This window comes from Hyperolius riggenbachi, chromosome 10, assembly GCF_040937935.1.
Source record: "Hyperolius riggenbachi isolate aHypRig1 chromosome 10, aHypRig1.pri, whole genome shotgun sequence".
Taxonomy (NCBI): domain Eukaryota; kingdom Metazoa; phylum Chordata; class Amphibia; order Anura; family Hyperoliidae; genus Hyperolius; species Hyperolius riggenbachi.
In genome coordinates this window covers 107,098,524-107,112,340 of record NC_090655.1, presented here as the reverse complement: position 1 = coordinate 107,112,340, position 13,817 = coordinate 107,098,524, and the positions used below count along the sequence as shown (strand labels likewise).

Sequence of the window (13,817 nt, the reverse complement as noted above, 5' to 3'; positions counted from 1 at the left end):
GCTCTGCCTGTCTCTATGACGGCAGAGCCCTGTGAGCTGGTCAGGTGCTGGTTTCATTGGCTCCTGGCCGTGTCTATCATTGTAAGCAACTCCCATAGGCTTAGATTGATAGACACGGTCAGGAGCCATTGAAAGCAGCTACTGACCGGCTCACATCACTCTACCGTCATAGAGAGACGGCAGAGTGGACACGGGCATCCGCATGTCAGGCAAATTGGGGCATCTGCCTTGCCCTGGACGCCAGCTGCCCCCGCTAGCCGCTGTTCCCGTCCCAACGTCAGACCTCGATCAGGCGGCAACCAATAGTGCAGGCGCTAGGACCTAGCACACCGCACTGATATGCGGAAGTGACAGAGCGTGGTGCGTCCGTGCGTCCGCTCTAACTGGTCGGGTCACCCGCTGATCGAGGTCTGACGCTGCAAGGTGAGGGGGCACGCCTGTCACTACCTAATCTGGGGGGTCCCTGTCACTTCCTAACCTGGGGGGTCCCTGTCACTAACTAAACTGGGTGTTGCCTGTCACTTCCTAACCTGGGGGTGCCTGTCACTTCCTAACTGGAGTTGGGGTCCCTGTCACTACCTAACCTGGGGGTGCCTGTCACTACCTAACTGAGGGTCCCTGTCTACCTAACCTGTGGGCGCCTGTCACTACCTAACTGAGGGTCCCTGTCACTACCTAACCTGGGGGGCACCTGTCACTACTTAACCTGGGGGTCCCTGTCTACCTAACCTGGGGGGCACCTGTCACTACCTAACCTGGGGGTCCCTGTCACTACCTAACTGGACTTGGGGTCCCCGTCACTACCTAACCTGGGGGTCCCTGTCACTAACTAACCTGGGGGGCACCTGTCACTAACTAACCTGGGAGCGCCTGTCACTACCTAAACTGGGGGGCTCCTGGCGCAACCTAAACTATCCAGGCCAGCCAGCCCAGCATCACCACCAGCCAACCAGCCCAGAATCACTGTCAAAAAGGCCACAGCATCACCACCAATCAGGCCAGCATTTACTTCAACCAGCCAAGCACAGCCCAGCATCACCGCCAGCCAGGTCACAGCATCACCCCCAGCCACAGCATCACCGCCAGCCAGCCCGGCCACAGCATCACCGCAAGGCCTTTCAGCCCACACATCCCCAATCCAGCCAAAAACAGTATTGCCAGGCCAACTAAGCACAGCAGCCAGTAGAGGAAAATTGAGAAGCCAGGTGAGAGGTGTATACCATATTAAGGGGGCATTTTGGCTATTTATGTGAAATGCTGTCTATTTATGTGCCTAATGACTGCTGAATTTGTCTTAGTGGGGGCCTCATGATTGCTGAATGTGTCTTGTTGGGAGCCTCATGATTTGTTGGGGGCCTCATGATTGCTGAACTTGTCTTGATGGGGGGCCTCATGATTTCTGAATTTGTCACATGATTGCTAACTGCGAGACTATGGGAAAAGCTGAATCATCATCATATGAGACAATAGCATTAAGCCTAATTTTTTAGCTTTTTAAAACAGAAAATAAACGGAGGTTCTAAAAAAAGAATACATTTTTCAGGAGTAGGATGGATGTAATCGTTTATCTTCACAGTTTATTTTCAACTTGGATTTTCCATAATGTTCATTTATGAGTTAAAACTTTTGTATTTAGTTTAAATTGCTGTTGCCACTTTGCGATAGATAGATAGATAGGTGACTTTTAGGTTGCAGTTTGGGCACTCGGCCTCCAAAAGGTTCACCACCACTGCCCTAATGTCCCACATTGCTAAGTTCATGTAAATTTGTCTCCTCCCATGGCCACACGCACCCAGAATGGTCCATGGCCACACCCATTTTTTGGCGCGGCGCGCTGTGTGCCGCACAACGTAACCCTCACTTCACCGGAATCTTTGGCATGGCGCGCTACGCGGGTATATGTGGCGATTCGTCGGGATTCCATTGTTATTGTACCAGCGGTCTCTGGTCCTTAAAGTGAACCTCCAGACTAAAAATTGACTCAGCAGCACTGGAAAGGCCTGGTGTTTCTTTAACTGTTTCACAGCATCAGAACTTTTTTTTCTCTTATACAAGCCTCATTTTTAGCTGCACAGAAAAAAACTGCCCGGGCATTTTCCCCCTAATGCTGTGCAAAGCATGATGGGATTTCTGATGTTGTTGTTCTCGTTCTGCTGTTTTGGTGCAATTTTTTTTTTTTTTTACATTTTGAATTTGACATTTGAAGCCTAGCACATGCAGCTGGGAGGGGTGATCAGGACACAGGACAGTTGGAACTGTGTCTCCTGCTCCCTGTCACCTCCTTTCAACCAAAAAGATGGCTGCCCCCATGACAAAGATGGCAGCCCCCATGAATCACAAACATTTGCCTGTTCTTTTAAAACGGGGTGGGTAAGAGATTATATTACCTATCTATTCTAATTAACATAACTAATTTAACTTAATGACAGTATGTTTGTTTAGGCTGAAGTTCCCCTTTAAGGGGGCAGAGACCGCTGGTACTTAATCTCCCTGGCGGTCTGATTTATTGCAGCGTATGGCCGCGGGAGGTTTTTTTTAAGCTATTTTTTGTTAACATGTAGCTAGCCTAGCGCTAGCTACATGCTTCTGCCCTCCCTTCGCTTTCCCACCCACCCCTCCGATCACCGCCGGCGCAAATACCCAACAGGAAATCCCGTTCTGAACAGGATTTCCTGTATGGGCTTCCCCCATCGCCATGGTGACGATCAGGATGACGTCATCGACGTCGTGACGTCAGGGGGAGTCCCGATCCACCCCATAACGCAGCCTGGCGGTGATTGACCAGGGCAGGCTGCGCAAGGGGTCTGCGGGGGGGGGGGGGGGGGCATGGGGCCTCTTTCGCGGCGGGTAGCGGCGATCGTAACAAACACACAGCTAGCAAAGTGCTAGCTGCGTGTTTGAAAAAAAAAAATTGTGCAAAAAAGCCCACCAGGGCCTGAGCAGTGCACTGCGGCGTTACTGGACAAGCTGAGCTCGTCCGTAACGCCCAGGAGGTTAAGTGGTTAATCAAAACAGGTTACTTTACCTAGTTGTATGAATTTAAACCACCAGTCAACAGCTTAAAAACAAATGGATAAGAATATACTCTCCAAATTCTTCTCTCTAGTGTACATTAAGAACGATTATCACCACTCTTACCTCAGAAGGGGAATTCACCACAGCCAAATTGTAGCCATACAGCATGGAGGACCCAAATGAGGAGAGCAGAGACACAGCCAATAGAGGAAACGTCAAGTTCTGTAGAGATAATTAAAAAAAAACAACAAACAAAAACAAAAACAAAAAAACACACAATGTCACTTTGAAATATGAATTGTAGAAAAAAAATAAAAAAATTATATACACATACATATATCTCAACAATAATAGCCTAAATTTAAAAGAAACCTGGAGTTCAGAGGGACATGAATATTACTTGATTTACATTTAAACAATGCAAATTGCCTGGCTATCATGCTACACCTCTGCCTCTAATGCTGGGTACACGCCATGCGTTTTCCCGCTCAATCCGCGGCTCGATCGGGATCGATTCGAATTATTTTCGACGCCCTCGATTAGGGTTTCGATCGTTCCTGCCGTCAATTTTGCTTACTTAACATGCAAATTCGATGGCAGGAACGATCGAAACCCGAATAGAGCACCTCGGAAATAATCGAATCGATCCCGATTGACCCGCGAACCAGCGAGAAAACGCATGGTGTGTACCCAGCATACTACTTCTATTCATAGCATGCAGATCAGATGTTTCTAAGGCCAGGGGCACACTACAAATCGCAAAGCGCTATCGCAATCGCTAGTGCCTTGCAAGTGATTTGAGGTGTGTTTTTCATTGATTTAAGCAATTTATTGAGCCCAAATCACACCCAAAGGGGTCATATAGCAATTTAGGAAAGCAATGGAAGACATTACTAACTTTGTAGCATAGAAGTGACCCAGTAAAGCCTGGTACACACATTCAATTCTGATTTGCCAATCACTGACCAATTTTACCACCTCCATATAGTAAACGGGCAACAAATATTGAATACAATGAGCAGGCTGTGTAGTTAAATTCTCATACTACATGAAGGTGGTCAAATCATAACCAGGTCCGGTTTATTGAATACCAATTGTTATTCCTGCTTTCTTAAGTTAATGTAAGTGTCAAGCTCCACCTGTAGCATGATTGAGGTGCTCTGGCAACCCTGCAGGGTTTAAAAGCACTTGTAGGTTTTAAAGGCCACTGGAAGCTCAAATGACAACTGTAGTGAGTGGGATAAAGGGCAGCCATATTTATTTCTTTGTAAACAATACAAGTTACCTGGCAGCCCGCTCATCTATTTTGGCTGTAGTAGTGTCTGAATTCCACCAGCAACAAGCATGCTAATTTTGTCAGATCTGACAATGTCAGAAACACCTGATCTATTGTATGCTTGTTCAGGGTCTATGGCTAAAAGTATTAGAGGCAGAGGGTCAGCAGGACAGCCAGGCAACTGGTATTGTAATTTTAATAGCAGCCTCCATATTCCTCTTGCTTCAGCTGTCCTTTAACAAAGTAGTGTTTGGTCAATTACAAAATGATAAACCTGAGCTCGATAGCATTCCCTCTGATCCCCTCTCCAGCCATGATCAGTGAATACTTTTCACACCTCTTTTTATACTACCTCCAATATAAAACAATGCAGCCAACATCAGAGGAAACATATTCAATAAGATGGCACACCATACAAAAAAAAAAAAGTCACAGATCACACAGGGTCCTTAGTCATAAAGCTCCTGCCAAAAAATATTCATACAAGTTCCCACAACAAATCGGTGTACAGAACAACCCAAATGGATTGACACTGCTCTGCATTTTGTATGATACCTTCTTTATTAGTGTGGACTATTTAAACACATTTAGCTATGGACATAGAAACTTACAGTGGAAATAAAAACATAATATGTAAATATAAAGGGACACATCTCCTATTCTACCTGATGCGAACATTTTCCAGGCATAGCGTGAAGTTCTATTTGCATCCACTTAACAAGGCCAGGCTTAATATGGTGTAAGCTGGCGTAATAGGGGGGGGGGGGGGGAGGCATAGGCAAACGCAAGGGGGGGGGGGAGATTACAGCTGCCCAGAATCCCCCCTCAGACCAGGGCCGGTGCAGTGTCTGGGGACAGGCACACATTTAGACACCAGAATGTCTAAATGTCTAGGCATCCTGAAGCTCACAGCACTGCCCCCTTTCTTTCCCCGCTACAGTTGACTTTGGATGTAGCAACAGTGTGTGTACAGAGCATGGAGCAGCTCTGGAGAGCTTAACAGTGTTAGGTACGAGCACAGCCCTGTGCCCTGCTGTGTGAATGCTTCACTTTCCCCTTCATTAGCAATGTCAGCTGTCCTCATTATTATTGGTATCCAAACTGCTCCTGATCGATCCCATTGTTGGTCTGGAAATTGCATTATATGTACAGAGCATGATGTCCTACTATATTATACTATATTGTACGTGGCTGAGGGAGACCTTTCAGGAATCCCCCTCTTGAAAATTCTGGGTTTGCCCCGGGAGGGGGGGGGGGGGGGGGATTAAAGGGCACTAATGGAAAATAGATTGTGAAATGTAAAAATGTAAAATACATACATATAGAATATACTATTGTCAAAGTGTAAAATGCACTATAATTTACTTTTTTTGTATGTCACCATCACTTCAAATGAGTATTAAGAATCAATAGATTTTGGACTAGTCCATTTCCTCATGGGCTATTCTCCGAATTTTCTTTATTATTAAAAGCCCTTACTGAATGGCAGTTGCTCAGTCCAACTGGGAAAATAGTTACCAGCAGGTAGAAAGGCTGTCAGGCATCCTTGTATAGATCCTTCCCAGGTTAGTGCATTTATAAAATATAAAGAGAATACTAATGCTGCATACACACTGGCGACTATGGTTGTTTGAAACAGCTCATTAACGATCGTTCCGCCGACAATCGTGGAAAGAACGTTACCCAACGATCATTAACACGAACGGCAAAAAAACGACATCGGGAAGATGGAAATATCCAACCCGACGGATCATATCTACCGACAATCGTTACAAAACTATAGTGTGTACAGACATCGGCCGAGAACGATCGTTACAAGGGCCAATGCGCCTGCGTTTGATTCTGCCCAGCTTCTGTACTTCCTGTGTAGTGTGACCCGTAAAGATTGTTACATTACAAATTTCAAATAAGCTTTGTTTGCAAGTTAACAATCATATCATTTTATCTATTGTAACTCCATGTTGGTAGGTTTTTTTTTTATTTTCTATAAATATGTACGCAACATTTCCTTCTGATCATTCTTTTCTGCGAGAACTATCGTTAAAATGTGTATGATGATCGCTGCATCCCATCGTTGCATACCAATCTTTCCAATATCGTTCGTCTGGTAACTATCGTTCTTTGCAAACGATAGTTATTGCAAGTATGTATGAAGCATAAGAATCTCCCATGGTAAGATGGATTTGTCTAAAACCTTTCAGTTTTACTACCTACCGTAGTGACAGTGACACAGGAAAAAAATCATGTATATTGCTTTTTACTCTGGGAGAAATCTTATAAGCATGTGTTTACATGTATTTTAAAATTTTAAATTTTTTGGTGACATTGGTCCTTTAACATCTACACTCAAAGAGACTCTGTAACAAAATGTTCAGCCTTATTTCTTCTATCCCATACCTGTTCTAATGTGGTCTATCTTACTGCAGCCTTTCCTAGTTGCACAGTGGCTGTATTATCTCTGTTATATAATCTAATCTTCTTTCCTCTGATGGCTTTGTCGGGCTCAGGCAGGAATGTGCTGTATGCTGTTATAGGCAGAAGCTATATACACCCTCTCCATGCCTCCTCCAGGCTCTGTGTGAGTCACACACTGAGCTCCTCTCAGCCGATCACATTCTGGTTAGCAGCTATGTCTTTTGTTTGTAAACACTGCCTAAAACTGGCAATTACAAGCCAGGATTGCAGCAGGGAGTGGCAGAAACAGCACAGGGGCCCAGGAGAACATAATGAATAGAATGGTATTATTTTTCCTGTAAGAATTTTAAAGTACAGATTCTCTTTTAAAAAAAAAAATAGGTCTTGGATCCAATAGTAAAATTTTGTTTTGAAACTTAAGATTTACAGTTTGCATCAACATGGTTGAACAGGAAGTAAACATATTTCCTCCAGCATATTTTGTCCAGTCAGTTTGTGAATTACCCTAGACTAACTTAAAAGCAAAACATTCAGACGCCTTCCACTTGAAAGAAAGCATGAAACAGCCGTGCTAATCCACATTATACCGTCAGCTCCATTACAATCCACAGCTCAGAAAGATACATGACATCAGTTCACTTAAGCAGTCCAGTTAGGGAAAATACAGCCGTTATTCAACTTATATTAATCAGATAACACAACAGTAGTGGATCTCATACAAAATGGGGATGAGTCTTCATATAGGCATGACGATGGACACATTTCTTCCTGGTGCAGCAGCAGCAACATGTAACTTTAAGGGAACCTGAAGTAAAAGGAATATGGAAGCGGACATATTTAAGTTGAAACAATACCAGATGCCTGGCAGTCCTGCCAGGCCATTCTAACCATGCCCATTCCATTTTCCAACTTCTGCCTCAAGGAAGAAAATACTGGTCAGTTTTAACAAAAACTTCTAAGCATTAGAACAAATTCTTCCCTAAAGGTGGCGGCGCTGCTTAATGCAGAACCATGCTCAGGCCTCTTTCAGATGGGAGGCTGAACTGTGCTTGCCAAGCAGTTCAGCGACTCACCTGCCAGTGCAATTTAAATGCAGACAAATTGCAGCAGTATTGGTGGTATCAATGGGCAGCAAAGGACTGTGACATGTTGAGTGAGGACGGATGGGGCCACTCAGATCTGAATACGGGGGGGCGGGGGGGGGGGACTAACGCCTTTACTGAGCGCTAACATGCACCCATCCAGTGCAGGAGAGCAGCTGACATTCACTGCCTGTCAGTTGCCCGCCAGAGAGGCCGAACTAAAACCGCTACAACATGGAACATTGCACAGAACTGGAAAAGGAATGCTTCATCCCATTTTTTCAATTATTTTAAATTCCTATACAGTCCTTGATTTGGTTAAGCAACTGCCAAGTCAAATTCCTTGTAAGTGCACAGTGTATTGGACAAATAGGAAGGATTCGGATGTTTACATTATGAAGGAGCAGGGGATTCTTCAATTTCTATCTAAAACTATAAATTCTTAGAACAAAATTGTAGCTCAGTTGGATATATCATGATAATCTGGTTGGATATTTTTTTTAAATCTAAAATGCAGGTTTTCTTGATTGAATTATTTAAAGAAAAAAAAAAAAAGTGTTACTTGGGTGCCAAAGTTATGTTATCAAAGGTGCGTACACACATGCGACTATAGTAGTTTGAAGCGATCGTTCCCCAATCCTTTCAAACGACGATCGTTTGAAAAAAAGCAGCCAATGACCATGAAGTCTAACTACGGACGAGCTAGATCGTTCAAAATGAATGATCTAGCTTGGCGGATTTTTCCCAACGACGATCGTTTGCAAAAGTAGTACATCGTTGGAAACGATCGTTTGTACTAGGCTTGACATGCGCATTTCACCATTTCTCCATGGAACTTTTCATTTTTATGCGCAGGTGCAATAGTTTACTTTTACGTGATGTAACGTTCGTTCTAACGATCTGATCGTTACACACCTTTTAACCACTTGAGGACCGTGGGCTTTAACCCCCTTAAGGACCAGGAACTTTTTTTCCATTTAGACCACTGCAGCTTTCACGGTTTATTGCTCGCTCATACAACCTACCACCTAAATTAATTTTGGCTCCTTTTCTTGTCACTAATAAAGCTTTCTTTTGGTGCTATTTGATTGCTGCTGCGATTTTTACTTTTTATTATATTCATCAAAAAGACATGAATTTTGGCAAAAAAAATGATTTTTTTAACTTTCTGTGCTGACATTTTTCAAATAAAGTAAAATTTCTGTATACATGCAGTGCGAAAAATGTGGACAAACATGTTTTTGATGAAAAAAAAAACATTCAGCCTATATTTATTGGTTTGGGTAAAAGTTATAGCATTTACAAACTATGGTGCAAAAAGTGAATTTTGCCATTTTCAAGCATCTATGACTTTTCTGACCCCCTGTCATGTTTCATGAGGGGCTAGAATTCCAGGATAGTATAAATACCCCCCAAATGACCCCATTTTGGAAAGAAGACATCCCAAAGTATTCACTGAGAGGCATAGTGAGTTTATAGAAGATATTATTTTTTGTCACAAGTAAGCGGAAAATGACACTTTGTGACAAAAAAAAAAAAAAAAAAAAAAAAAGTTTCCATTTCTTCCAACTTGCGACAAAAAAAAAAAAAATGATATCTGCCATGGACTCACCATGCCCCTCTCTGAATACCTTTAAGTGTCTACTTTCCAAAATGGGGTCATTTGTGGGGTGTGTTTACTGTCCTGGCATTTTGGGGTGTGCCCAATTGTAAGCACCCCTGTAAAGCCTAAAGGTGCTCATTGGACTTTGGACCCCTTAGCGCAGTTAGGCTGCAAAAAAAGTGCCACACATGTGGTATTGCCGTACTCAGGAGAAGTAGTACAATGTGTTTTGAGGTGTATTTTTACACATACCCATGCTGGGTGGGAGAAATATCTCCGTAAATGACAATTTTTTGATTTCTTTTACACGCAATTGTCCATTTACAGAGAGATTTCTCCCACCCAGCATGGGTATGTGTAAAAATACACCCCAAAACACATTGTACCACTTCTCCCAAGTACGGCGATACCACATGTGTGGCACTTTTTTGCACCCTAACTGCGCTAAGGGGCCCAAAGTCCAATGAGTACCTTTAGGATTTCACAGGTCATTTTGCGACATTGTTGGTTTCAAGACTACTCCTCACGGTTTAGGGCCCCTAAAATGCCAGGGCAGTATAGGAACCCCACTAATGACCCCATTTTAGAAAGAAGACACCCCAAGGTATTCCGTTAGGAGTATGGGGAGTTCATAGAAGATTTTATTTTTGTCACAAGTTAGCGGAAATTGATTTTAATTGTTTTTTTTTCACAAAGTGTAATTTTCCGCTAACTTGTGACAAAAAATGAAATCTTCTATGAACTCACCATACTCCTAACGGAATACCTTTGGGTGTCTTCTTTCTAGAATGGGGTCATTTGTGGGGTTCCTATACTGCCCTGGCATTTTAGGGGCCCTAAACCGTGAGGAGTAGTCTTGAAACCAAATGTCGCAAAATGACCTGTGAAATCCTAAAGGTACTCATTGGACTTTGGGCCCCTTAGCGCACTTAGGGTGTAAAAAAAGTGCCACACATGTGGTACCGCCCTACTCAGGAGAAGTAGTATAATGTGTTTTGTGGTGTATTTTTACACATACCCATGCTGGGTGGGAGACATATATCTCTGTAAATGACTATCTTTTGATTTTTATTTATTTATTTTTTTACACACAATTGTCAATTTACAGAGAGATTTCTCCCACCCAGCATGGGTATGTGTAAAAATACACCCCAAAACACATACTACTTCTCCTGAGTACGGCGATACCACGTGTGACACTTTTTTGCAGCCTAGGTGCGCTAAGGGGCCCAACGTCCTATTCACAGGTCATTTTGAGGCATTTGTTTTGTAGACTACTCCTCACGGTTTAGGGCCCCTAAAATGCCAGGGCAGTATAGGAACCCCACAAGTGACCCCATTTTAGAAAGAAGACACCCCAAGGTATTCCATTAGGAGTATGGTGAGTTCATAGAAGATTTTATTTTTTGTCACAAGTTAGTGAAAAATGACACTTTGTGAAAAAAAACAAAAATAAATTTCCGCTAACTTTTGACAAAAAATAAAATCTTCTATGAACTCGTCATACACCTAACAGAATACCTTGGGGTGTCTTTTTCTAAAATGGGGTCACTTGTGGGGTTCCTATACCGCCCTGGCATTTTACAGGCCAAAAACTGTGAGTAGTCTGGAAACCAAATGTCTCAAAATGACTGTTCAGGGGTATAAGCATCTGAAAATTTTGAGGACAGGTGGTCTATGAGGGGGCGAATTTTGTGAAACCGGTCATAAGCAGAGTGGCCTTTTAGATGACAGGTTGTATTGGGCCTGATCTGATGGATAGGAGTGTTAGGGGGTGACAGGAGGTGATTGATGGGTGTCTCAGGGGGTGGTTAGAGGGGAAAATAGATGCAATAAATGCACTGGGGAGGTGATCGGAAGGGGGTCTGAGGGGGATCTGAGGGTTTGGCCGAGTGATCAGGAGCCCACACGGGGCAAATTAGGGCCTGATCTGATGGGTAGGTGTGCTGGGGGTGACAGGAGGTGATTGATGGGTGTCTCAAGGTGTGATTAGAGGGGGGGGGGAATAGATGCAAGCAATGCACTGGCGAGGTGATCAGGGCTGGGGTCTGAGGGCGTTCTGAGGGTATGGGCGGGTGATTGAGTGCCCTAGGGGCAGATAGGGGTCTAATCTGATGGGTAGCAGTGACAGGGAGTGATTGATGGGTAATTAGTGGGTGTTTGGAGAGAACAGATGTAAAATCTGCACTTGGGAGGTGATCTGATGTCAGATCTGCGGGCGATCTATTGGTGTGGGTGGGTGATCAGATTGCGCGCAAGGGGCAGGTTAGGGGCTGATTGATGGGTGGCAGTGACAGGGGGTGATTGATGGGTGGCAGTGACAGGGGGTGATTGATGGGTGATCAGTGGGTTATTACAGGGAAGGACAGATGTAAATAATGCCCTGGCGAATTGATAAGGGGGGGTCTGAGGGCAATCTGAGCGTGTAGGCGGGTGATTGGGTGCCCGCAAGGGGCAGATTAGGGTCTGATCTGATGGGTAACAGTGACAGGTGGTGATAGGGGGTGATTGATGGGTAATTAGTGGGTGTTTAGAGGAGAGAATAGATGTAAACACTGCGCTTGGGTGGTGATCTGATGTCGGATCTGCGGGCGATCTATTGGTGTGGGTGGGTGATCAGATTGCCCGCAAGGGGCAGGTTAGGGGCTGATTGATGGGTGGCAGTGACAGGGGGTGATTGATGGGTGATTGACAGGTGATTGACAGGCGATCAGGGGGGATAGATGCATACAGTACATGGAGGGGGGGGGGTCTGGGGAGAATCTGAGGGGTGGGGGGGTGATCAGAAGGGAGCAGGGGGCAGGGGGGGGATAAAAAAAAAATAGCGTTGACAGATAGTGACAGGTAGTGATTGATGGGTGATTAGGGGGGTGATTGGGTGTAAACATGGGTCTGGGGGGTGGGCAGGGGGGGGGTCTGAGGGGTGCTGTGGGCGATCAGGGGGCAGGGGGGGGGGGGGGAATCAGTGTGCTTGGTGTAGACTAGGGTGGCTGCAGCCTGCCCTGGTGGTCCCTCGGACACTGGGACCACCAGGGCAGGAGGCAGCCTGTATAATACACTTTGTAAACATTACAAAGTGTATTATACACTTTGTATGCTGCGATCGTCGGGTTAACATCCCGCCGGCGCTTCCGTATGGCCGGCGGGATGTTGCGGCAGGTGAGCGGAGACAGGCGCCGGCGGAGGATCGCGTCACGGATGACGCGATCGCTCCGCCCATGCCCCTACAAGGACCGCCGCCATTTGTCAATACGGCGGTCCTTGCGGGGTCTACTTCCCGGCCGCCAATTGTCAATACGGCGGTCGGGAAGTGGTTAAAACTGACTTTACTTAGGTCGTTCTTTCATCAATTAAAAGTTCGTTCGTCGTTGACAACGAACGATCGTTGTCGCATCTCGCATGTGTGTACGTAGCTTTAGAGTCATGACATGTGAAAATCTTGTTTTGAGCACATGCTGAAACTGCCCATTTGTTATTTTGGGCAAATCTTATTTAGGTTATCTTATTCGACAGACATGCTGCATAATTATGTTACTTGGAGCACATGCAAAGACTTAGGATACACAAACCAATATTCATCCAAACAGCTCATCTCATCTAGCAAATGGAAGCAAACCCTTCTGAATTTTTTTAATCAAATATTTAATCGGATACACACACACACACAAAAAAAAAAAAAAGACAAACAAGCAAAACTGCATTTTGTCATGAAAGACTAAATTTCTAAATACATTTATTGTAATAATCAGTCATTTTAATTTATATTATAAACTAATATTCCAATTTTTTCATTATTGTAGGTTTTATGTAACTATTATTTATTAAAATTATCATTCCTATGATAGAATTTGGTTTTCCTTGTCACACCAAGTTCTGAGAAGTGTGTGTCTGTTCTGTCCATCCACTTGCAATCACTAATGTGTTCATCACAGTGATCACATGACTTGGAAAGCACCAACTGGCTGCTTTCCTAATGCTACATACACAATTGAGATAAAAGTCTTCGGAAAAGGCATGATCACAGACCAATTTTATCCCATTCCATGTAGTATGAGAGCCATACTCTACACAGTCTATTCTATGGAGCTGCACTCCCCATCAGATAAAATCTTTGCAAGATGCTGCACACAAAGATGCCCGTACACATTCAAAAGATCATTATCTGCAAAATCTCTCTTCCTGCAAAAGATTCATTCCTGCAAAATGCATTCAAAGTCTATGAGATCTGCAGATCCTCATACACACCTTGTTTAACAGACTTCATCTGCATATCTGGCAATCATCTGCAGATATGAAAATCCATCCTGGTGGATCTGATCTGCAGATAATTGCCTGTTAAACAAGGTGTGTATGATGATCTGCAGATCTCATAGACTATGAATGCATTTTGCAGGAATGGATCTTTTGCAGGAACAGATCTTTTGCA

The 13,817-nt window shown here is 44.1% G+C and overlaps 1 protein-coding gene across 1 annotated transcript in view; it reads right to left on the bottom strand.

Moving 5' to 3' along the window:
* Positions 1-13,817, bottom strand: part of LOC137536356 (solute carrier family 2, facilitated glucose transporter member 9-like) — a 122,792-nt gene that overhangs the window by 92,591 nt on the left and 16,384 nt on the right. The window contains exon 2 of the mRNA XM_068258537.1: positions 3,139-3,237. Coding sequence (XP_068114638.1) covers positions 3,139-3,237 — 99 coding nt within the window. The remainder of the gene's footprint in view (positions 1-3,138; positions 3,238-13,817) is intronic.